This window comes from Excalfactoria chinensis, chromosome 6, assembly GCF_039878825.1.
Source record: "Excalfactoria chinensis isolate bCotChi1 chromosome 6, bCotChi1.hap2, whole genome shotgun sequence".
Lineage (NCBI taxonomy): Eukaryota > Metazoa > Chordata > Aves > Galliformes > Phasianidae > Excalfactoria > Excalfactoria chinensis.
Window position 1 is genome coordinate 33,864,475 of NC_092830.1, and position 25,948 is coordinate 33,890,422.

Below are 25,948 nucleotides of genomic sequence, written 5' to 3' on the forward strand. Positions count from 1 at the left end.
TTCTGGGGCCAAACGTAGATCAGATCTGAAATCTAGCAGTAGTTGCAGACAAGCTCCTGCTTTTGCATTTTGATTTACTTTCAGCACGGAGATGTGGATTTATTGCTCCTGTTAACAGTTCGCTGCTCTCATTAAAAATGAGCCCAGCGTTGTGCTGAGTTTCATTGCTCAAGGAGGGGGAGGATGCGAATTCCTTTGTTTACTCCTGGAGTTAGAGGCCGTTCCCTTGGATCCAGGAGCCCAGCCATGGTTTGTCCCTCAGGTGTCACTGCCAGCCATGGATGTCATCTTCCTGGTACCGCTCCTCACAGCCTGGCTCAGTGCAGCCCTATGGAAAAGGACCCAGGTGTGTGAGCAGAGAGATAGCTGGGGAAAGCCTGATTGGATTTCCAAGGTAGTTCCAGCAAACAAAGCCATTTCAAAGTATGGCTTTGGCTCCCAATGAATTATTGATTATTTTCCCTTGGAACCTTTGCATGGTGCTGCATAGCAGTGTGCACGGGCACCTGGTTTGCTTTCTAGGGATGTAGTTAACAAGATGTTGTTTCCTGGATTAAAGCCTTAGTACTCTACTGAAGACAGAGGAAAGGTATTTGTCGTGGGTGTTAAGTACTTAAACATCAAATCCCCAGCCTAAGAGAGAGGACGGCAGAGCGGCACCGATTGGAATCGCTGTGCATTAACTGATTGTAACTATATCCATGGAAAACATTTCTTTACCTGGATATTGGAGTGTCTTTGTATCTCTACTGTTCTCATCCCTTAAGAGATGTAGGTATTTGAACATTTTGCAGCCTCTGATTGGTTAGGGACATGTTAGTAAATGTGTTGGCGTGATGTCTGAGGATGAGTGCCTTTAATTAAATGGTATTTTCCTCCCATTCCTCTGAGAATTAAAGCATCTGCCTGCAAGGAGCGTGGCGAGTACAAAACGTACAGATCCTTCAGTGCTGAGCCCTGGTTCTGTAAAGTGTTTTCATTCTTCAGACTGCAGTCAGTGAAAGGGAGAGGCTGGCCAGAAAGAATAGGGATTCATTTCATTATTCATTTCTATCAGTAGCATTGAAAAGCTACTATTACATCTCAGCAAAAAAGCCATAAAGAGGGAAATTTTAATGTCGTTTAAGGCAATGCAGAGAACTTCTTGCTAATCAGTTAGAAAAATGAGTTAAGTAGTTTGAAGTGCTGCTGTAAGCGTGCAGTGTTATATCCCTCAATCTTCTCTTTCAGATGTGGCTTCCCACAGCTTGAGACGTTTCTTTCTTGTTGCTGCGTGAAGCAGGAAATGGCTTTTGCTGGGGGAGTGTGAATTTGGCTTCTGCACAAAACGCTCTCGAAATCGCTGAATAAACAAACAGTAAAAGCAGGAGAAATGATTCCTCCTTCCCTTACCAGCTATGGAAAGAGGATTACTTGTAATGCAATAGGTTAAAAAACGGCAATCAGCATCATTTTGATCGAGCCCTTTTAATTTTCCTCCATTGCAATCCTAATCCTTTTCTCTAAATATAATCATCCCATGAAGAAAGATTGGCCTTTTAATAGGAAGTGATTAATGCTTATGGGAGTCATATGTTTCCTTTTCAGAAAACACAGCTCCAAATTGACCTGTGTGGTTTGGATAACACACAGGGTATTATTTATCATGGCTGAAGTCCCATGTAATGATCTGAAAACGTAAGCCATGGCTTTTATTTCTGTTTTCTCACCTATGTAAAAGAAACACCACCACCAAAACAGGCAGATTCTCGTATCTCAGCTCTGCTGTCTGAGGATGTCTGCAGGTTGATGTGAAGTGGCTCGGAGGAGTGACACCAGCAGCTGTGCATCAGCCAGCAGTGCTTGCTGCTCACACAGATTTCCGCATGTGTAGCACATCATTACAGCTCTGAGCTGTGCCCAGACAGCAGCAAGCATCCCACGGGCTCACACGTGAGAGAGAGAAGTGAGCGCTGCACAAAGGAGGGATGTGGCTCTGGCTGCTGCTAAGCACGGTGCCCATCCTCCCCTGCATCCCTCAGCAAAGCCTTGTGCTTGTCGGGGCGCATCACATAAGGGCTGGGAGTTCTCACCTTCAGTGTGAGAGATCCATTATTTTCTGGGGTAGCCATGTTTGCCGTGGGGCTTGGAGGGATATTTGAGCTGAAATCATCGTTAAATCCTTCTCAGGAGAGGAGTGCCTGCCCTGCTTTCTGCACGCGTCTGTGTCAATATCGGTTCTTGTGTAATTGCATTGCGCTAAAGTAGGTCTCTGTCATTTCAGCAGAATGGGATTTAGTTGATGAAACCTCTATTTTTTTAAGTGAGAACTGCAAAGAATGCCTCCGTGTGGTGTTGCAGCTCAAGCCATAGAATGATCACGTGACATTATCCTCAGCTTATGTTCCTCTTTTAGGGTACAAACTGCAGTTGGTTTTGAGTAATGTTACTTTGCTGCAGACACTCATGAATATAAAGCCTAAATCCTATTTAAACCTCCCAACGTTGATTGCAATAAATGCTTTCACAAAACCCTTTTCTTGGCCGAAAAATACCCAGTTTGAATGTAAAAACAAAGAAGATCAAGACAAGGCAGCAGTGGATGAAACTATTTTCCAGCTATGTAGTTTAAGGTGAAATGATGCTGTGATGAAATCAGTGTTTTGATGATCAGACTTTGCCAGTGAGAAGCCCATGAAGCATTCCCTCATTGCTGCCAGGCAGGTGAGAAGCTTAAAGCATTATCTGGTATGTATGTGGGCATGGTGATCCTGTGGATACAAGCCAGCAGGGATGCTTCATGTGGAACAGTGGCATCACACCAGGGTGAGCTGGATGGGAACTGGGGCAAGGGCAATCTGACTGCAGCCTTCCAGCATCCCCTTCCTGAGACAAGTTTCACAGCTCATCTTCTCACCCAATATGCTTGTTGGGAATATATTTAATTGCAGGTTAGATGGTGGTGTCACTGAGCATCCTTACAGCAATCCATTAATAGTTAATGGTTGGATGTGTCCCTGAAGAAACAGTCTTGCAGATGGAGTCTGGTGACATGTAAGTGACACATTTGAGCCTCCTCCAGTCCCTGACTTGATGTGACAGTCACATCCCACACTGCCAGCCTTCCCAAGGGGTTGGGGTAGTAAAGGCAGATGGCTTTAAATGATCCCTGTTAAGTCACTGACTTTTGATAAGCTTGGCAGAGGTTAATGGTTTTGCTCTTCTCTGTGCAAAATGTGGCGGTATCGGTACTTTTGAATTGGGTTTGAGACATTCAGTCATTTTAATGGCATGTTTTACTAGAGAGAAAGAAAATGTTGTTTGTGAGGTTTGTGCTTGACACCGTATTTGTGCCATTTTTAATACCACGTGTTGTACAGATCCATGGATGACAGGTAGAATATTTCAGTAATTCGGGTACCAAACATTATCATCTAATAGATAAAATAACCAGACAAATCTATTATTGTATCTTTCACATCTTCTGTATGTTCCCATACAGATGTACTATTAGCATTTAAAACGTGTAATGTTTGATACTCAGTGCACGTAGATGTAAAATGCTATAGCTAACAGTCACCATCATGAGAGATGTTATTTAATATAGAGTGCCATGTTAGCCTTTACTTGCTGAGTAGGCAATTATCATGCAAAAATGGCAGCACATAGAGCAGAAATGTTTTTGATATTACCCTAACCTCATGCTGGCACTGTAACCATCCAGTAGTGTTGGTCGCGCTGGGTGAGGCCTAGGGACAGGCCTCCATTGGTCTCCAGAGAAGGAATTACTGTTTGGGCTGTTTTGTTGTGTTTGAAAGATGTGTCTTTTCAGATGTGTCAGTCAGTTCAGCTCTTGCTGGTGTAGTGTAAGTGCCCATTTAAGTAACATACAAAAGAGATTGACCTCAGAAATGTACAGCCAGTCCTACACCCTCAGCTCTGATCTCATCAGTAAAGCAGATCTGAATTATTCATGCAGGTTTTATGAGGATCATCTCTGAAAATGATCGATGGAGGTGAGAATACAGAACTCATTCCTCCTTTTTATTTCCAGTTCATCTCCCAACGGGATTATAGGACTGAAAACCAAAATTCATCCTCAGCACTAAATTGAGCATTTTAAGAAATTGCTTTTTTTTGCTTTTTTTTCTTTTTCATTTGGATTCTTTGCATGGGATGTGAGAAATCGTTCATCAAATACTGAATACCTTAACTTTGTGATATTTTAGATGCTTTAGAAGGTTAGGTCTACCAGAACCTGTGCGTTGCCTTTAGGAATGCAGCTCTAGTCAGTGGCGAAGAATGTGTAGGTGTAAATGTGAGGTAGAAAAATGAGACAAAATATTTCTATCTCCTCCTCCTCAAGCATTTAGGACTGCAGTTGTATCCCAAACAAGTCTTTGGAAGTTTTTGCTGCTTCAAATTGATCAGCCAAGATTAGCATTGTGGAGAGCAGCCAAGAGGGTATAAGAGGCTGCTTATCATCTGGGATAGCCCTCTGTTTCTTTGTATGCCTCCAAACGTCCTGCCCATTGCAATTAGAGGGCAATATTTAAATAAGAGCTCTCCAATCAAACTTTGGAATCCTTTATTTTGGCTCATTACCTTTCAAGCACTCTTGTATGGTAATAGAGCATGGTTTGCTTTTGTTGTTGCATGCATGTCATAAGATATCCATGGCTTTGTTTTTAATGTGAGCACACACTTGCACTGTTTATACTGCTGTAATGTAAATGTTAGAAGAACCTGAGACATTGGAGGATTCCCAGTGGGGCAGAAGGCATTGAAACTGTTCTGCTGCAAGCTATTTTGTACTGACTCTAGGCTGTGGACATCAGCTGTGGGTGACCGCAGTTTGATGGCTGTCATGCTTGAAGAGGGCAAAGAGCAAGCGGAGTCAGTGGCGGCAAGAAATCTCATTCTTGCTCATTGGGTGCTTGCCAGCCACAGTGACTAAGGGCTATTTTTTGTCCTAAAATAAGGGACGACTTCATAGCATCTGTGCTTCACAAAAAAGATGGTAGGGTCAGTTCTGAGGGTGGATTTTCATGAGGCCAAAGGTGGCAAAGAAGTCAACCCACGTTACTCCCCTTGTTTCTGAGGTTAGTGCAGCAGGCTGGGCAAGACCTCTGAGCTTCCAGATGAGAATGGGAGAGCTCCTGCTCCCCAGGCTGCTCCTTGGTTCTCTCTCCTCTCCCCATCTGTACCTGCTGTAGATTGTTCACTGAGTTTCTACTGACTGCCTTCCTATTTACTGATTACTGGATGTCTTCTAAGAGGTGAAAGAAATGGACTACAAGAATATTTCTAGTTATTTTGTGCTCTATTGTTATCATCACTTGATGTCTTCTACAATCTATATCTTTTTTGCCCATTGAATACAATAATAAAAAACAAAACAAAAGCAAACCAACAAAGGACCACAGATGTAAAGATACAAAATATACGCTCAAGGCAAGCTCCTATAGATTACCTAAGCTGGCCATTGCCTTTTAGGATGTGTGAATGTATGTTCCATCCTATAGCTTTTATTTCCTTCATTTCCCAGAAATAAATCCTTAGGGTGTGATTCTGCACTTGCGTGCCCAACCTCTACATGATGAGCTGGGACCAACAGTTCTGCATGTCTAAAACCTATGTGTCCCATCTCACCCTGCCTTCTCCTTGGCTGGATCTCCAGAATCGTGGTGTAGAGGATGCAAGAGGCAGTTCCTTTTGGCTGTGCCTGCCACCACTGGCAATCTGTTGTACACTATGAACTTTATGGCAACGTTTTTTTGTTGTTTTTTCTTTTTCCTGTATGCCCTTTATTTCTTAGAGAAACGGCATTATGAATAGAGCCGGCTGAAATATGTAATTTCCTTTCCACAGGAAATCCCGTTGTTCTGGGAAAATCTTTTGGTATGCTTTAAAAGTACAGCTATGGCCTTAAAAATATCCTATGCAAGAGAGATTGTCCAGTATTTTCACTAGGGAAAGATGAACTGGCTCAACACAGGATCTCATTTTCCTAGTATAAGTGATGTAGACCTTGGAGTAATGTCCTGGTATGTGCTTGCAGGCTTTGTGCTCGCTGCCATATTCCAGGCAATGGAAAAGAGCATTTTTCTGATATTGAGCTTCCTTTCAGATTTCTTTGGTAAATGCCATATTTTGCTGTCACAATTGCTTCTTAGTAACAAACTCAGCAGCATTTGAATTATGGTTAAGACAGTTCTTACTCGTTACATTGCTGCTTGTGCTGGAGTGCATGTGAACGTTAAATGCATTGGATTGGAATGCTTCCAAGATGGTTAAATATTGGCAAAACAAAGATGTGTGCTGAAGCTCAGGTGATGCAGACAAACTCGAGAGGTAGGAATGACCCTCAGTTTTGCTGGTTTGGATAACATCATAAGTCTATTTTTATGACAGGAAGTATTTCTCTACAAGGTAAATATCAAATTGTATTTGGTGCTTCAACTTGCTTCCTGAACCATCTCAGTTGAGGTAGGAGGAAACATTGCTCTGTTGAATAGCTATTATGTAGCTTTGCTTATGGAAGTTCCTTGTTCTCAGCCCTTCTTAAAATACTTAAAGCACGGTACATCTCTGAAGGTCACCCAAAGCATCTGGTGACACCAAGGAGAAGGGTCGTGGTGTTCTGCAGAGTCCCCTCTGTTGCTCAGGCTGATGGGTGGCAGTGGGGTGTTTTCTTACCCAGCTCACAGGAGATTTCCTGCAATCCTGACAGATTTCGGCAAGCGTAATAGGATGCAAATCCCGTACTTGTACCTCTGCTGACATCGATCTGCTTAAAATAATCATGAGCTTTAATAAAGCGAGCAGAATCTGGCAGCTCTAAGGTATTGTTTGACTTCAGCTAAGTGAGAGGCGTCATCGTTGCAGCAGGGTGGCTTGTGGAGTGCTTCTGGTTTAATTGCATGGCAGCTTTGGTCCCCACTGCACTGTCATGTTAAGTGTGGGCAGCCATGGGGACTGCAGTCCAGCCTTACAAAGAATTGCTAGAAACGGGCAGATCCCTTTTGCTTTAGGAAACGGTCAAGTTGAAAGATTGACAAGTCCAGGACTCAGCACATTTTATAGCTTGTGTCACCATGCGTAACAAACCTGTGTGTTTGCTTTCTGAAAAGGGCTGTGGGAAAATTCTGCATTTCCAGATGCAACTTGTCTCCTCCAAACGTGAATCTTCACTCTTCTCACTAGTCCAGCCTGTTAAAGAAAATCTCTTGCTTGTTTTTCCCAGGAGCTCTGACTCTGAAGAAGCATTTGAGACCCCAGAGTCCACTACACCAGTCAAGGCTCCTCCATCACCTCCACAGCCACCACCCGACACAGCGGCAGCCATCGTAGTGGACATAGCAGAGCAAGAAATAAAGCCCCAGCTGCCCCTGGAAGACACAGGTAACGAGCACGCAGTATGAGACAGGTTGCTGCATGGAGGCATTTGTGTTAGCAGAGATAAGGAACGGATGCTAATAAAATGTTTTCTAGAAGATTAATAAGTTTATACTCATCTTTATCCACTATGAGAGGAAAAAGAAACTTTTGCCCCGAAAAGAGTGTTCTTTGTTCTCCAATTTGAATAATAGAATATGAGGGAGCAGAAAGCACTGTACTAGCCCAAATTAGCTTTGTTTGGGTTGTCAGGTGACAGCTCAGCAATTTAAGATTGAATTCCCCATTAAGCTGTCTATTTTCCTATCCAAAAGCCAAGTCATCTGGATTACCTGGCTAAACTGTGAATAGGTAATTTTACTCAAAGCAGACTAAAGATTGCTTGTGTTTCATATGCATAGTGGAGGCTTTTGAGCTTTGGTTTCAACTTTAAGGGATACAACAAGTCTTAGAAATATCTTGAGCTGTCTTTATCTCTATCTATCTTTAAAATACTTCCAGGGCTTGTTCATGAATTGCTCTTGAAGATTGTTATTATGCTAAGAGTTTATAAGAACCTAGAAGGTTATTCAACAAACTGACTCCATAAGATAGAAGTAGCTTTTCCTTTACAGTTCTCCCTTCACGGTATCAAACAATGTTTCTCCATCTTCTTCCCTTTTTCTAATCTCAGTTTCCACGATTACAAAATAAGTTAATTGCTGAGAGAACAAAAGAATGCATGTGCTAAACAGGATTGGAGCGTGTTTTTAATTACTGCAGTAGATAATCTTCAAGCTCTTGATTACACATGTGCTTTGCTGTCGCATGTGATTCTTTTCTCCCTGTATCCCACATCCCCCCCCTCCTTTCTGACAGATATTCCTGAAGAAAAATAGGAAACTGAATATGTTTGTTCGTAGCCAAATGTGAGCTCATATTAAAAGCCACTGGATGGCAGAGAGGAAAACATTTCATTTGCAGATAGGATTTTGTCCATGGGTGGCAAATTACTACAAACTGACAGAGCTCCGAAGTTATGCAATGTGCAGTTATACAACAGGGTGATTTATGGGAGAGAAGAAAGATGCGTAATGCAGAAGAAAATCAAATGTAGGAGGGCAACACAAAGCATTCGTTTGTTTCTGAAATCTTTAGCAGAAATTAGTAATATGAAGACTGTAATCTAGGTGTTTGCGTGCTGCTTTGTAAATGTGACATTTCAGTTGGACATTTTGTACTCCATAAGCCACTGAGGAACGCAGTTATCCTGCAGTTCATTTACCTCCTGGGTTGTGCACACAACAGTGAGACTCTTGCTGGTGCAAGGCAGCAATGGCTGGCCTCGTGTCTTTGTCTTCTATGGGAGGGGTGGAAGGAGGGAGCACAGTCAGTGCTCAAAGGATTATTTCATCTGTATCTGACAGTAATTATTGATGCAGACGGTTGCAGTTTTCCCGCCTGCTTCCATTAGTGCAACAGCTGGACCGCTCTGCTGGAAAGCCAAGAGGAGAGTTTTTAATTAGGATGACTTCAAAGCTTAATAAATACGATGGGACCGAAATGCAGCTAGGTTCACCTGGCTACAAGCCAGCTCCCAGCGGTGTAAAACCTGCCACGTGGCCGAGCCAGAAGCCTGCAGGTCAGGAGAGAGGGCCAGGGGGGCATGGATAGGCCCAAGGGGCAGCATGTGGTGGGAGCTGCAAGCCCTGCAGCCTTCTCTGCATTACAACCCACTCGTTTCCAATGGGAGACCAGTTCCTTCCTGTGCCAGAGGAATGGAAGTCAGCATTTACAGTAGAGAGATAAAGATCCGGGCAAAAGTGAGCTGAATTTTTGGTTTGGAAAGCATTTTTTTCCCCCTCTCCAAGCCTGGCAAATTGAAAATAAGCCTTATATCCCAATTTTCTCCCAGAATAAATGGCTGGAGTATTTTTACAGTAATCTTCAAAATAGTGCTACCGACTGATTTCATAACTTCAAAGACTTCACGTAACAAGCAGGAGCTTGAAATAAGCAGTGTTTGACTATGTGTAATATTCACTAATTCTGATTCCTATACATTTTAGCCAAAGCGTACTTGTCTGCTGAGTTATTTCTGTATTACAGAGAGCGTGGCTATGTGCTGTGTGCTTTTTCCAGAGGTTTTCTTTTGCCTCTTTTTCCCTAGGAAGCAGAAATAGAGTTGAATTTCTTCTTGCTTTATTAGATCTGGTCAGGTTTTGTTTCTACATCTTTCAAAATAGTGTTTTGCTTTGCTTCCAAGTCAGCAGCATTGAGGCCTTTTATTTTCCAGTCCAGACCTATTGGATTTCACTCTTATTTTAGAGACATGTCAACAAAGAACAAAACGCTCTACTGTCCTAGCGTGCAGCACAGCTCCAGCACTGGAATTGAACATAATTCAAGGAGAAGAATATATAAAAGTAGCTGGAATTTCTTGATTGTATTTCCTCAATAGATTTTCATTATTCATAAAGAAGCAGTTGAGATTTAGGTTCAACAGGCTGGTAGCTGGTGGAGGTACGTCAAGTACGGCAAGTCCTGCCTTCTTTTGCATAGTGCATCCCTCTGCCGAGGAACAGCAGACTGTTTTTGCTTAGTCTTGTGATGTAAGAAAGCAAAGGGCACTGTGCTCCAGATAGGATTTTAACATCAGGAAAAAAATGATCTTAATATGTCTTTGTAGCAGTACAATGTTGTGTTGCTCCGCATTGTATACGTTCATCTCTTCCCCTCCCACATTCCTGCTGCTGCCAGGGTGGAGTCGAGTCACTTGTGCCAGGGGAATCAAGCAGCAGCTCTGCATTTCTGCCAGAAGCCCAGTTTTCTCAGTTTCACATGTTGTTCCATACAGAAACAATGGAAACATCAGAGCAGCAAGTTGAGCTGCGCACTGCAGCAATCTGTACTGAGTTTGGTTTGAAGGAAGCTGTGAAATAAGCAATTTAAAGGGGTTAAAACTGCATTGTGTGGAGCGTGCCGAATCTGAATGCTGTTCTACTGTGAGTATGGAAGGCGTTGTACCTTCCTTCATCTGCTGCTGTGATCTGTTCACAACTTCAGCTGTGCAGCACCTGTCCTCTCCATTCTGAGTCCTTCAGGGCACTGATATATAGATATATAAAATCAATGTTTGTACTGACTTTAAATGAGAGACCTCAACCCTAGTGAGGCCTTTGGCATGTGCAGGAATGAAAATAACACGTAATTTCAGAAGGTTGTGTTCAGACCTCCCTTTTATTTCACACTGACCTAGATTTGGTCTTTGCTGACTTTGTTAGAACTATAGGAGTGTTTCTTGCTGTGTATTCCTGCTAAGTGTCTTCCATTTTGATGTAAAACGCCCAGATTAGTATAATGTGGGCTTTTATGACACTATTTGAGTCTGACCAGTGTCAGAAGTGAGTGATGTTTGTGTGAAGCTCAGCAAATTGTGTTTAATTAGTGACCATTCCATCAGACTGAAACCAAGAACAAGGCAGAGGAGATGAGGGAAATAATAAAGTGTCCTGAAGCACTGCCAAGTTATTAGCATTCATTCCAGAAAAAAACAAAGCAACCGCAGTAAAACAATGTTTTTAATTCATGTGACTTGGTAGAATTCTGTTCCTCAAAGACAATCCATCTCACTGTCATTCCTTTGAAGGTGCCTGAATGTACTTGGTGCTGCTCTAAGGAAACGTATCAGATTCCCTAAAACAACTTCCATTCTCAGCATCCCTAAACAATGATTTCTATACGGACATAAAATTTCCTCTGAAATAAAGAAAATATGTCCTTCCTGTTCATCATCCACTCATGGCTTCTAACTAAGAGCACTTATTGATTCTCTGCCCATATTGCTTTTATGAAAACGATTAATGAATGGAGCTGGGCAATTTGTTTTGCAAAATGTGTCAAGATTGAAGTGGAAAAAAACGCTTAGAAATTTTGCTGAAATCACTAAAGGAAGAGCAAAGGACTCATTTGATGTTGACAACGTGAAAAAATGCTGTGTTGCTCAATAGGAAAAACTGAAGTGTTTTCTTTCAGTGCTCATCAGTGAGAGCTCAGCCGCTCGGTACAGACAAGCCAGCTAAGCGTAGCATGGGTAGGGAACTGGAGACTTCCAAACTCCACACACCTTGACTGGGATACATGCATGTACATTGGTGGAGGTTCAGATACAGAACAGTGCAGTGGCAGCAGGAGCAACCCATATTTGGGAACAGAAAGGTGTTTTAGTAATGAATTTTCATGAGATAGAAGGCAGAAAGGACCGTTATCTTAATCCTTTCTTACTTTTATATTTTCTATCCTTTTGATACACGCTATGAACTTGTCTGTTTTGTCTGTTTTGTCCAATATAATTCTTAAGAGAGTTCAACTTTTTAGGATTCTATTCAGCAAGCAAACACTTAACTATAATATATATATATAATAAGAAGATGCTCCCTTTGACAGTTCTAGAATATGATTTTCCCTTCAATATTGAATTAGGACGACCCTTTGAGAAATGTTTTCAATAATCAGTAGGGAGCATGTAATGGTGATTCTTAAGGGAAATAATGCAACTGAGAATATTTGTAGAGATGAACAATTGATTTCTTTTTTAATCTTTAACATAATCTGTTTCAGACAGAATTCTTAGTGATTCATGTTCCATTATAACCTTGGATTTATGAGGTCAAAGTAGAGTGTATTGACTGCTTAGGGCAGACAGGAGCAGCCTCGCTGTCTTGTGGAGAGGAAGCCATCTTCCACTGTTTTTTCCTCTGGGAAATTAGTAAAAATAGCACATGGGAAATAAAACTTAATAGGAGCAGGTAATTGCTGAAACACTGGCCAAACTGTAAGGGAATTTACTGCAAAAGGACGTTTAAAATTCACTGTTTTCTCTTTGTTCCCACAGGATTACCTCCTGAAACTGTCCCTGTAACGGATGTGTCACACAGTGAGTCAGTTGAAGAAAGCCCTTTCCGTCCCCCTTGCCATTCTTTTTCCACAGTCTTCGATGAGGACAAGCCAATAGCCAGCAGTGGAACTTACAACTTGGACTTTGATAACATTGAGCTGGTTGATTCTCTCCATGCCTTAGGACCGAGCTCTCCAGAACTGAAGAATCGTGACCCCAAAGCGAATGTTCGAAGAAAATCTACCGATTCGGTGCCAGTTTCCAAATCTACATTATCTCGGTCTCTTAGCTTGCAGGCTAGTGATTTTGATGGAGCATCCTATCTTGGCAACAGTGAGACTCTAACGCCGGCAGCAGATGCTTATGGTACTGGTTCAAGCAGTGCTTCCAGTACCCTTAAGCGAACAAAGAAATCCAGGCCCGCTTCCTTAAAAAAGAAGCAGCCAGCAAAAAAATCTCTGGATGCTCCTCCAGTGAAGGAAACACCACAAGAGCCTCCTGACCTTGGCCAAGCAGCTTCTGCGGGTGAGGAGAAACCCGCACCTGAAGCAAAAGCTGACTCAGTAAAACCAGAACATACTGACCCTTCTAAAACCTCTGCTGAGAAACAGGAGGCCCCGGCTGTGCCTGAGGGATCCTACCCTTTGGATCCAGACAGTTTGGAAGGGATTAGTGCTTTTAGCACTGGAGGCAGCAAAGTGCAAAACTCACCCCCTGCCAACAAGAAAACGCTACCTCTTACACCCGCCCCAGAGGCTGGGGAGGTGACTCCATCGGACACTGGGGGACAAGAGGACCCTCCAGCCAAAGGCGTTGCGGTGAGGCTGGAATTTGATTATTCAGAAGAAAAAGGGATCGGTGAAGAGCAGCAGGAGAGCACTCCTCCTCCTAAAAAAGCTGGTAAAAAGCCTGGTGCTAAAATGCCATTACGGAGGCCAAAGACTAAAAAGTCAGTGGAAAAGCTTGACAATGCTCCGACCACACCGACAAAGACACCCACTGATCCAAACGAAATCCCAATCACAAAAGGGTCTTACACTTTTGATATTGATAAGTGGGATGATCCCAATTTTAACCCGTTCTCCTCTAGTACAAAAATGCAAGAATCTCCCAAACTGCCTCAACAAACGTACAGTTTTGAGCCAGACATGTGCGAGGACTCTATTGACCCTTTCAAGTCGTCTTCTAAGATTGCCAACTCACCCACTAAATCTCCAGCCTCCTTTGAGATACCAGCCAGTGCCAACGAAACAAACGGAACTGATGGAGACAACTTGAATAAACCTGCAAAAAAGAAGAAGACGCCATTAAAGACGTAAGTTAAAGGGCTCAGATGTTTCTGGATTCGAAGCAGCACACTCCTATCCCATAGTGTAGTTAGTTTTGTCTTTGACAAGAGAATGGAAGATGCTGTTGAGTGCTGTTCACTTCACAACTGGCTCATGTCTCTATATGCTTTCCCTCAGCCTGTTATCTCAGTAGCTTGGTGTTTCCAGATCAAAAGAAAGAACCAGCAGCGAATCAATGCTGATGAGGTCGCTGACCTGGGAATTGGGTTTTTGGGGTCCAGTGTAGCTTTGAGTCTGAATTAGTCCAAGTTTTATCAATTTTGTGTCAGGTTTTTTGGTGATCTCGTTTTGGAATTGGAAACTGTTTAAGCTGATTCACGCCAGTAAAGAGTAATTTATGAATCACAGTTATTGAGTGAGGAATGAAACAGTAAGGCCAGAATAAATCCTCTATTGTACATAGCAAGTTTTATACATCAACTTATGGTAATTTGGTAAAACTGGGCGATTTGAAGATTATGTGGCTAATGTAAAGCCTGCAAAAAATGTCTTCCCTAAAGGAATAGGAAGAAGCTCATTCTGTTTAACTGTGCAGCCTGCTGCCCTCCAAACACTTAATTCACCTTGCTTGCCAGATTTGAGAAAGCATGTACCATTAGTTATCTTTTTAGGAGCATTTCTGATCTTTTGTTTATTGAGGGAGTTTTCTTTGTTGCTGCTTCTTTTTGAGATATGCCTCAAATTTAGTTAAGGTGGAATTAAGATGCGTGCCTAAGCATTTCAGACTATAGTCCAAACTGGTTTGGTCCAAACCAAGATGTAGAAGTCTGAATGCAAGAGAAGGAACAACTTGAGTTGTACTTGGGAAAAGAGGGGAATTTTTATGTCACCAGACCCTAAAGTCCCATATTTATAACCAGCCAGAGCCTCCTTGTGCTGTCCAGGATCTGGACCCCTGGTATAAGCTTCTTGGATCCACCCATCTGCTCTGAATATCAGAACCAGATCCAAAGTTGTTAATTTTGAGGCGATGTGAATTTAAAGAGTTTGTATATTTTTGTAATCTTTATTATTATTATTATTATTTTCTGGAGGTTTATAAGAATTTCCTACCCTTGTTTGGGACTTCTTTCATGGCATTATAAGAGATATCTGCTCACTGCAGCCCTATAACCTACTTTTGCAAGTGGTTTCTAACGAAGGGGATCTGCATGTTAATGCTCAGTGCTGCCTGCAGCTCTAACACTTTCTAGAAGGAAATTGGCCTAGAGCTTGCTGGAGGATGCCGTGGGAGGCAGTGGCTATATTTATCTTTGCCTGTCGCTGCTCTCTCTGTAACAAGGCCCCTTGGTGTGACTCTCCTATGGGATCCAGGGTAGGAGAGCCCAGCCTGGGTAAAGACACCGCCTGTTAGACCCTACTCGGTGGTGCCTCCTCAATAGGGCAGGAGAGAGAAGCCAGAGCAAAATACTGCTCTGAGCTGCTGGAATTAGAAGTGATACTGTAATATATCCGAATTAAATGATTTTGCCAAGGCAGGTTTTTTCTCTTCTTTTATTTTATTTTATTTTATTTTATTTTATTTTATTTTATTTTATTTTATTTTATTTTATTTATTTTATTTTTCTCCTTTCTTTCTTTCTTTCTTTTTGCTTGTTCGTTTTCTGTTGAGGGTTGCACAAATAAAATTCCATGGGCTAGACTGAGAACATGTTCATCACACAGAAAGACTGATGTTAGATGAGACTTATGGGAGGTGAAGAAGCCAGGCATAGAGTGTAAGCCATTGCTAAGTGTGCACTGTTACGTGCTGTCCATGTGGAAAGGTGAGGTTTTTAGAATGGATATCAGCTTGTTGCAAATCACTCTCTGTTCACATGCTGAAGTGCTGAGCTGGTTTGTGACAGATCATCTTGCTCAGATGAAAGCGAACAAAGAGCAGCTGATGCCTCCTGAGTCCCTGCTCAATGATGTATCCAAATAGGTGGTTTGTGTTGACATCCATCCTGAAGGTGCTGGGTGGTTGGAGGTTGCCTTTAGAAATGCAGGAGCCTCACACATGAGGAACGGAGACAGAGCAGGAGCTGCCAACTGAGCAGTAGTGCTTTCCTTAAGCTTAACTGCCATTCAAGACGGTCTGATTTCCCTTATAACAAGCAGCAGTGTGCTTTGAGGAGAAAGCAGGTGGCTGCCATCAGGGAAGGCAAGGCTGGTTCATTTGTTGATGAGAATTTAGTTCAGTATCTTCAGCTCTGACAAATGTGCTTTGTAAGATGAATGCATGTCTGAATTGTAACGTTGAATTTAAAAGGAGTAAAAGACTGAAGTATTAATATTTTTTCTTCTGAAACTTGCTCGATAAAAAAGCAGAGGTTATGCAGATAGAAGATATGCATGATCAGATTGCCGTAACACATTAACAGTATTTGTAGGTTTATCTTTTTTGTCAGTTCCTTCTGTCTGTCTCTCTTTTCTTTGTCTTATTTGTCTTAGGATGGTAGAAGATGTGATGTCTGTATGTTCTCTGTTGTAAGTAATTCTAAGCTAACATTTCAATTCTCTTTGATTTATGGGCTTTTTAATTTCACTCATTTATTTTGCAGCATGATCAGTTATTATTCAGCATGAAGCTCTTATGTTAACTGTGTCACTTCACTGGCACGTATGAAAGCTTGTTTAAGGAAAGCGCCCATCTGTGAATGACTTAGAGGAGTCTAATGCCTCATTATGTGTTTGCCTGGCAAAGAAGATCCTCCTTTAAAAACTGCAGAATTCCCATCTTCGAGATAATTCCTACCATCACACACAAACATTGTACAACCCATCTTTCTTAAATACTCATAAAGTATTTCTCCTCGAGGGAATAACTTGTCCTAATTATTTCGAGCATCCTAACTAGATAATTAGTAGCACTGAACACCCTAATATTCAGCTGCCGGATTAATTTTCCCCTATAGAGGTGGTATTGATCTACCCTCTTCCAATTGAAAGCCACCATTATCATTTGCAGTGCTGACCTTGCCGCTCATTGACGGGGATGAGCTCATAGGCAGTAACTTTTGCCACTGCCCGTCAAGTTCTTACCTTAAATCTCTATCAGTGAGGAGATGGGTGTGATGATTTCTGCCTCTTCCAGTCAGTAGCAAAAACGTGTTTGAACAGCTGTGGCAACATGCATCAAGATGGTAGAAAATTGGTTGATGTCCCTGTTAGAAAATGCTTTAAACCAATTGCGAAGATAAAGCCAACATTTATCATTATATAACTCCATATAACATAAATTCTTCACTCTCTTTGCCTGATTTAAACCTGTGGGATTTTTTGGAGGGCTACAGTGTCTGCACTCCTGGTTTGCGTTGTGAGCTGTCGGGCAGCGAAAGCAGCATTGCCATATTTGATGCTGTGTTTGTTTCGGTCATAGAATAGCTTGGGTTGGAAGGGACCCCAGTGATCATCAAGCTCCAACCCCCTGTCGCATGCAGGGCCACCAACCTCCACATGTAACACCAGACCAGGCTGCCCAGGGCCCCATCCAACCTGGCCTTGAACACCTCCAGGGATGGACAGGGCATCCACAGCCTCTCTGGGCAGCCTGTACAGGCACCTCACCACCCTCATTGCAAAGAACTTCCCCCTGATATCCAACCTAAATCTTCCCTTCCTCAACTTAAAACCATTTTCCCTTGTCCTGCTGTTACCTACCCTTGTAAAGAATTGATTCCCCTCCTGTTTGTAGGTCCCCTTTAGGTACTGGAAGGCTGCAGTGAGGGTGGGGAGGGAGGGGATATCTCAAAGTGGGGCATCTCTTGTGTCTGTTGGTAAGGATGGAACTTTGTGCTGGAATCTCAGCAACGGCACCCGCCTCAGCTTCTTTTTAATGTCCTTTACCCAAAGCAAACCCATTTCTTTCTCATCTTCATGGCTTGTGAGGTGGTTGGAGCTTACTGACCGAGTCTGTCAGGTTTAACTCCCAGATCGTTCCTGTAAAGATTTGTTTAGGGCTTTATTTTCAGATGGGAAACTGGAGCAGACAGAAGTTAAATAATTTACTTAAGGCCACTGAAGATGTCTGTGGTGGAGCAGAGATTTGAATTGCAATGGAGCAGCAGCTCTGTTCTCTATATAACATTCTGTCAGTAGTTAACAGGGAAAAAAAAAACCACATAATTTTTCTGTAAATTTAGAAATATGGCAATCCTGCTTTTCTCAGCTTTTTGGGAATCAAGCTCTGTGTCCAAATGCATGAAAAAGTATGTACATCCAGCATGTTTCTCTGTGGTGCTGCTGCCCTAATGGATGGGGATTTTAAAGCAGAAGGGCTTACAGAGGATGCACTTTCTGTAGCTGTCTCTTGCTAAGTGTGAAATGACCCATTTCTTTCTGCTGTTACCATGCTAACTGTCTTAACTTTGTTTTTAGTGATACATTTAGGGTGAAAAAATCACCAAAAAGATCTCCACTGTCTGATCCTCCTTCTCAGGTAAAGTACTGCATGGCTGTGATACATGTATTCTTGCAGGGGTGAAGAAGGGACATTTTGATGTACAATTGTACATCTAATAATAGAACTTTTGTAAAGAATGTGAGCGTGCTGGTGTCCAAGTAGAATGTGTGAGGCTGCAATCGCAAGGTATTAAGCTTTTGGCATCTCTGCAGTATATATTGCTCTGGGGATCCCAATTAGGCTATTATCAAGTATGCTTTGGAATGCACTGCATTAAAAGAAAAACCTGAAAAATTAAGCCAGGTATCCACCGTAGAGTTTTTGTATTGAGAAGTAAGAAGCTAGATGCACAAAGCTGCAAGGAAAACAGAAGTAAAACAAGAGGGCTGGTCTAGTAGGAGCACGTGCTTGGATGGCTCTATTCCTTGCTGTAAACAGCCGGCAGGTGGTTCCCTTGGAAGGGAGTTAACAAAAGCTCTCTGTGTGTAAAGGCCCAACTTGCTTTCATGTGGCACAGCTCCTTCCTCACTGCTGCCTGCCTTCTTTTGCCCCATCCTGCCCTCTCATTGATGCAGATTGATGGTATAGAAGTGCAGAAAGGGTTTGTGACCTCACAGCCCTACACAGACTTGATGCTGCAAGCCTAACAAGTCAGCTTTGCTCCTCAAAGACTTCAGTCCTGTGTGGTGGGTGCAACGTTTGTCAAGTGTTTAAACGGCTCCAGATTTTCTTTCTGCCATGTTATCGAGGCAGCTTTGCAACGTGAGTATTTAATCATCAAAGAGCTCAGTAATAGGAGGAGGGCTTGTTGCTAGGGCAGTTCCATTCGCTCTAATATATTTCAGTCAGCATTTTAGACAGGACTGCAATGAAGAGTGTGGAATTAAAAGGATGACTGCAGTCAAGTGGAGGAATTCAGAGCTGACCATACAATCTCGTGATGAAAGATAACAGAATTAATCAGTCCTGTTTTCTACAGGATCCCACCCCGCTGCCTACCCCAGAAACGCCTCCTGTCATATCCGCAGTGGTTCATGCAACAGATGAGGAGAAACTGGCAGTGACCAGTCAGAAATGGACCTGTATGACTGTGGACCTGAGCACGGACAAGCAGGATTACCCACAGCCCTCTGATCTGTCCACATTTGTCAATGAGACCAAGTTCAGCTCTCCTACAGAGGGTATGCTGTACACAGGGCTGTCTGCATCCGGATGGTGTTATTTTGGGGAACCCTAAAAATGATGCTGTTTGGATCGTGCGGTTGAACTTGATGATCTTTAAGGTCTTTTCCAACAATTCTATGATTCTGTGTTGAGGGCCCTTAACTTACATCTTCCTTCAGGATGCCGGGATCCGGTTTTCTTTATGCACAGAAATGCCCAGGGTATCCTTTGGGGAAGATAGTTATTCAGGTGCCAAGTCAAGTCAAGCTTAGGTGATCTTCTTTCTGGTATATTAGTATAAGCAATTGGGAGACAAAGCTGGAGGTTTCTGGGAAGAAAGTTGTCATTCCAGGTCTGTGAAGCGTGGAAGGGAGAATTTGGCCACTTGGAAATCTGTGTGTGGCCTTCGCTGGGGTCAGCAGAGGAAGAGCTGCTCTGCAACATCTGCTCAGAGGGCAAATTTTCAGCTTTGAGGGTGGGAGGAATGCATGAGTTTACCTTGGCTTAAAGTTTTTCCTCTCGATCAGATTTCCTTATTTTTCCTAACCTTTTGCCCCGAGTCCCAGTCTAACACTAAAGCTGTTCTATACCATCTGAGGAGTTTTTGCTTGATTAAGAACTGCTAAGCTTTTAGGTCAAATGTGTTTGATATTAAAAGGCATGAATGACGAAGCTGCTTTTAATGGAGCTGTGCATGTTCATACACACGTGCTTATGCATTTGCACAGCCTGGGCTTCTTGGAAATCTGTTGAGTCTTCTGTTCTGATCAAGATTTTAGCCTAGATGAACCCATTTGATTTTATGGCCAAACGAGAAATTCTGTTAATATTTATTTTCTTTTTGAAGCCAACAAATATTCTTTAGAAAATAACCTCCCAAACCTTGGAAAATGGAAGTTGTATGGAAGGACACAGAACAAAAGGATAGTGAGAGACTCTAAAGCACAATCACTCGAGCTGTCAGAGTGGTAGAAGAAAGCGCAGAGCTCCTAATTAAATGCTAATTGTCTCATCTCGTGTGCTGCATCGTACAGTTGGAGTTTCAGATTTCATGCTAATTATAATCAACAACGCTTCCGCTTTTCAGATCTCTTAAAAATAATCATTTTCTTCCCTTGGCAGTCTTTACTACTGCTGCTTTCAGGAATGTTTGAGCAGTTTCAGTGCTGTTTCTCAGTGCTGTTTCTCTTTTACCCTTCCCAAGCAGTGGTGTGACTGTTCCCCTGTAACCTAACACTGCTTTTGTACCGATACAGCCCGAGCACAGAGTCAGCCCTCACATCCAGCACTCATCTGTTGCGCTCTGCTTATAGCTGCTGCCATTCTTTTTTGGCCATTTCACAGATCAGAAATAAGCAGTAATTATTTGCAGTAAGTTCTGATGTAACCGTGCAGCTATTTGTAGGAGGAGTTGGAGAGCATCACTTAGTAAGTCTGCCGTATGCATTTATAAAAGATAATTATCTTACCTCGTATGATATCCTGGGCAATTGTAGGTTTTGAATGCATGGAGATAACTGGAGCGTAAGATTCTGGATGGGAGATGATATCTTAGAGGTGATACCTGGGAGAGGAGATGCTATCTAATTGTGAGGCCAATGAGACGAAGCTGCGCTGCGTTTAGCGAGCCGTGTTGTTCCTTTTGTTCCTTGTTGAGGTATTTCCATCTGCGTTCTGCTTCCTTAATCAATCAAATTAAATGTGTGCTACCCCAAAAGCAGGCTGGGGCTGCAGGCAGCTGCAGGGTGACAGCAGAGGATGGTGGTGGCACAGCTATGCTGCACAGCCTGCTGCTGGGCTCCCTTGGGGTGGGGGTGGGGGTTGGGGCTGTGAAACTGCCCCACAAATATTGCAGTGTTCCTTGCTGGATTCGAGGAAGTCAATGAAATGTTTCTTCATGTCTCCTGCCATGCAATGTCCAGCTGGTTGTTATCGTCTCCTTGTTTCAGTTTTGGTTTTGATTTCGCTAGGAAAAAGTTCGTGGCTGATACCTGGAGGTTGTCTGCTTCACCTGGCTTCTTATTACCATTAAAACACATGGTGCCAGGAATTTAAAGCAGCCAGGAGCCTATTATAGCATTCTCTTAGCTATTTTAGTATTAATATCTCCCAAATGTCATTTCCTGTGAGTTTTGTGGTTGTTTTACAAGATACATAGATTGTGGAATCACACTTCTTGTACTCTCTGATGCTTTTGACTTTAAAAACAAATAAAATCTAAGAATGTAAGAGATTGTTTTTAGGGTTGGTTTCGCTTGTAAGGCATAGATGTTCTAATGATGGCTTTTATCTTCCTGATACAAGCCCTGCTTCTCAAAAGCTGCCCAAATCTATAGGAACTTTTGTACATGCTTTTATCTCAATGTAGTGTGTCATTCATTAGGACCTCTCTATAATGGAAATGCGATAAGTGGTTTATTGGGTTAGACTCATGGCAAGAGGGTAAAATACAGAACTTGGGCAAATTAATTATGATTTTCATTTTTAAGTTAATGTGTAACTGAACTAAGTCTTTGTTTTCACTTGGGTCCATGAAGATATGGTCTCCTTTCCAGGAGGGGTATTGACTTTACATGAGAGGATAATGATAGGACAAGGGGGAATGGTTTTAAACAGAGACAGAGGAGGTTTAGGTTAGGTATTAGGAGGAAGTTTTTCTCTTAGAGTGTGGTGATGCACTGGAACAGGTTGCCCAAGGAGGCTGTGGATGCCCCATCCCTGCAGGCATTCAGGGCCAGGCTGGATGTAGCTCTGGGCAGCCTGGTCTGCTGGTTGGTGACCCTGCACATAGCAGGGGTTGGAACAGGATGAGCACTGTGGGCCTTTTCAACCCAGGCCATTCTGTGATTCTGTGATTCTGTGATTATGGTTCCATTTGGCTGTGTTTCATCAGTCCTCCTCTCTCAGTTCACCACTGGATGACGATAGTTTGGAAAGAAATCTGGTTATTCCCTCCCGTGTAATTAGGAGATTAGAAGTAGAGCAGCAGCAAAGATTTGCATTTTTATTAGGGTCCAGGTTTAGGGCTCTTCATAAACCTTCCCTTTTTCCTCCATGACTCAAGTGTGACAACAGCCAAGCAAGCTGGGCTTTGGTCTCAGCCCTGTTCGGTGAGTGTGCAGATATTTGATGCATCTTTCTTATCTCAAGTGATACCACAGTTGTTCTTAATTAAGAACTGTGTGATATACATTAAGAAACATATTATTTCTTAAAAGCTTGCTATACCTTTTTGCATTATTTAAAGGCACGTGGTATCAACATTACCAGTAATTGAAAGTGTGTTTTCTGTGATAAGATAAAGTTGTCTGCTCTGAAAGTGCTCTGGAATTGTGTTAATATTCTGGGCGCTGAGGCAGAACGCTGGGTAAGCTGACAGAGCAGAATTTCTTATGGCAAGTCCATTTGTTTGAAATGCGTTGTAGGTCCATTGCTGAAAATCAATGAAAGTACATCTTCAGCTTTCTCTCTGTATATTCTATTTTTAATATCTCATAGGAAAGAGTGGGAGAGAGTGGAAGCAGCCCTTGGAAATGAGAATGTATCTCATTTACTTACGCAAAAATCATTTGATGGTATGCATCTAATGGCTCTTCTTTTGTTTCTGTTGCAGAATTGGAATATGGCAACTCATATGAAATAGAATATATGGAGAAAATAGGCTCCTCTGTGCCTGTAAGTTCTCACCCCATTTCCGCTCATTTGCATTCCCCTGTCATAACGCACTATCCTGATAATGCCATCAACCTCACTACCCCTTAAATTAATTATCAAGTGCCTGCAGCAGATTTGCAAACCCAGCTTCTTTCAAATTGGTAGAACCGGGGTAAATTGCATGTGCTGTGTTGTCCTATATCCTGTAGAGCTCGTTCCATGTTATTTTTAAGCTAGAATCATAGCAGTACTTTCTAGGGACTAGAAGGAACTCAGTAGTTCCAGCAGTGTAGAACACAGAGCTGTCTACGCCAGTGACTGAACTGTTTTAACAAATGGAGGTTAAAACTTTAAAGAAGATGGAGAGAATGCTGGGAGAATACAGAATGAATGTCAAATACGGAATGCAGCACTGCGTGTCATCAGTTGTTTGTCTTTCCGTTCAGTTCATGGATCTGGTAGCTTGATGAGATCCAGTGGGGACCTGGAAAAGCCAGGGGTTTATGTCAGTACATAAACTAATGAGAATAACATTGTGTTCACTGAATAATTTGGTAACTTTCAGTCAACAGATGCCTCCAGCCTGACAGGACCGGAAATCTGATTAACCCCAAAGTGGGAGAGAAAGAACCATTGCAAAGAGTGAACTGCTTAGGTTATGTTCTCTATTGATTTCTTCCTGAAAGGGATCATCTTTTATCAGTATCAGTTAGCATAGGGAGGATTACAGTCCTTTATTGTTCGCTGTTTGTCAAGTCATTTGGTCACTTAAGGCAGTAAATTAGCTTTAATGGAGAATAGCTGAATTGCTTAATGAGTCTTTCTCTTCCTGTTGCCAGCAGGATGATAGCACCCCGAAGAAACAGTCCTTATACCTAATGTTTGATGCACAGCAAGAGAGCCCAGTCAAATCGCCTCCCATCAGACTGTCCGATTCCACCACGCCGTGCTCAGGGTATGTCAATGCAAGGAAAGGCAGCAGTGCAAAAGGATGTCAGGGAAATAGGTTGCCATTCCAACACACAGGCAGGAGGTTATTCCTCTTTTCTGCTTCTGTGTTGCAGAGTTTGTTTATAAATAGATTCCCATCTGTGTGTACAAGTGACAGAGAACAGAGGGCAAAGGTACAGAAGTTGTGCAATGGAAAGGAATAAGGATGTGTATTTCTCCTTTATATTCTTCCTGAATGGAGTCACAGTGGCAGCAGTTTCACAAGGCCGTGGTTTCAGATACTGAGGTCGTTTTTGTGCCAATCTAGAAACTATTTAATTGCAACTCCTCATTTGGCCTTTCCTAGCTGTACTTTCTAGAAAGTGGGTCTTGTTCATAAGAACAGCGTGTGTGGGTTGTGTTTACTCTCCCAAAGTTTTGCTCTTTAAGGACATCTGTTCTTCTCGGGAACATTTGTTTCCTGGGAGAGATGTAGGTCATGGTGAGAAAAGGGTAAAAGGCAAGTGAGAAATATTTGAGGAATGTGCATAACCTTTCTGATGGAACTGGGTTTATTTAGATGACTCCAGTGTGTGGCTTTGAAAGGATATTGCAGAGCGTTATGAGAATGATAGAAAGATGAGCTGAAGCAGTATTTATATTTGTACACGTGGAAATAATGAAGCGGACATACTTTGGTGTTACCAGAAGCAGAATGATGAAGGTCTTGTGCTCCACCCTGAAAGTGTGCATACAATCCTTTCCCAGGTCAAGTTTTGAAGACCCCGAAGCCCAGCAGTCCTCTGGAATGAAAATACAACATCCAGCTTCTCGAGTCCTCGCTGCCAGCCAAGAGGCACATTTACAGTCACCAGACAAGTCGAAACAGAAGGACTTAGAGCCCATGACGCTAGGAACAACCCCAGAGACTATTGAAATAGTAAGTAATTTATGTTAACAGTTTGGGAACCATTTTCTTGCAGAAAACTCACAACTTATAAAACTCAGAACAAGTAGATCTCACAAGCAGAGCAAGAACTTGGCCTCACACTCTTAGTAGCAGCATCTTGTAGGACCCAAATGAAAGTCTGATGGAATTTTACTTTACTTTAAAATGCTCATGTGATCACTTATTCCAAGCCGACATTCTTTTTCCTTACACAGAGTTGTTTACACTTCAACTCAATATTTGTGGAGGTATTTTGGTCATAAATTAGGTGCTCTATAAGAAAAACATAGGCACATGGTTTGCTCTGCTGTATGTGGGGTAAGATTTTAAGTTTCTGTTGGTAAAAAGAGCTGCACGTTCAGATTTTCTTAAAAACTCTCAACTCTGTTGTTCTCATCTGAGGTTGATAATGTAAAACACACTTTTTGATCGTTAGAACTCAGCCCAGCTTCCAGTGACATCACTTCTTTTTCAGTGGCTTCTCTGGTATTGAATGGTGACCCCTTTCTTACTTCAGGCCTGCAATGCTCACTGACTTCAGAGCATTGGTTCTCAAATACACAAAGGTTCCTTTAAGTTCACCTTAATACTGTGCTTCATTTATATTGTTTAATGATGTTGTTGATGCCATCTTGCAAGGAATTAGCTTGACAGTTTTCTCAATGTATGGACCATTGTGGGTGCTCAAGTGCCCAAGGTCTATTTTTCTCATTCTGTCCAGCTTCAGGTTATATGTTTATCCTGAGCATGTTACAATTGTGAATATCATTTAGAGATATCAGAACGGAACAACAGCTATTCTTTGAACAAAACACATAATAGTCGATGTACTGAGAGCGTGCTGTGGCCCATGGCTTGAGAGCCATGGCTTTAGAGGTCTTAACGCCACTAACTTCATATTAGTCTTAAAAAATTTACTCAGCTTTTAAATTAGGAATAATTATTCTTGATGTTTGTCTGTCACTCCTATGAGCTGTGTATTCCAAAGGAATTTCCTGTGATGGATGAAATTATGAGAAATCAGGGATTTGCAGATGTGTTGCTTTTAGCCTGAATTACTTGAGCAACCTCTGTTGATTATTCTACGCTCTTCTTATCCTTCAGACATCTCCTGAAGACTCCTTTGTCTCTGCTGATGCTCTTCTCAACAGGATATCTAAGAAAACATCAATATGTGATCAACCTGAATATCTAGATCCTGACTTAGCAGAAAAGAACCCCCCAGTATTTGCTCAGAAACTTCAGGTTTGTAGCAGACTATACAT

At 42.3% G+C, this 25,948-nt stretch overlaps 1 protein-coding gene across 13 annotated transcripts in view; it reads left to right on the top strand.

The window, feature by feature from the left end:
- The window catches only part of TACC2 (transforming acidic coiled-coil containing protein 2), a 72,245-nt gene that overhangs the window by 29,817 nt on the left and 16,480 nt on the right, over positions 1 to 25,948 (top strand). For 3 of the 13 annotated variants that reach the window (XM_072339491.1, XM_072339497.1, XM_072339496.1), the window contains 9 exons: positions 7,226 to 7,383; positions 12,251 to 13,568; positions 16,036 to 16,071; positions 17,962 to 18,022; positions 18,966 to 19,167; positions 22,764 to 22,825; positions 23,644 to 23,759; positions 24,503 to 24,674; positions 25,788 to 25,928. In XM_072339491.1, coding sequence (XP_072195592.1) covers positions 7,226 to 7,383; positions 12,251 to 13,568; positions 16,036 to 16,071; positions 17,962 to 18,022; positions 18,966 to 19,167; positions 22,764 to 22,825; positions 23,644 to 23,759; positions 24,503 to 24,674; positions 25,788 to 25,928 — 2,266 coding nt within the window. The remainder of the gene's footprint in view (positions 1 to 7,225; positions 7,384 to 12,250; positions 13,569 to 16,035; positions 16,072 to 17,961; positions 18,023 to 18,965; positions 19,168 to 22,763; positions 22,826 to 23,643; positions 23,760 to 24,502; positions 24,675 to 25,787; positions 25,929 to 25,948) is intronic. The other 10 variants (XM_072339504.1, XM_072339493.1, XM_072339499.1 and 7 more) reach the window with 5 other exon arrangements.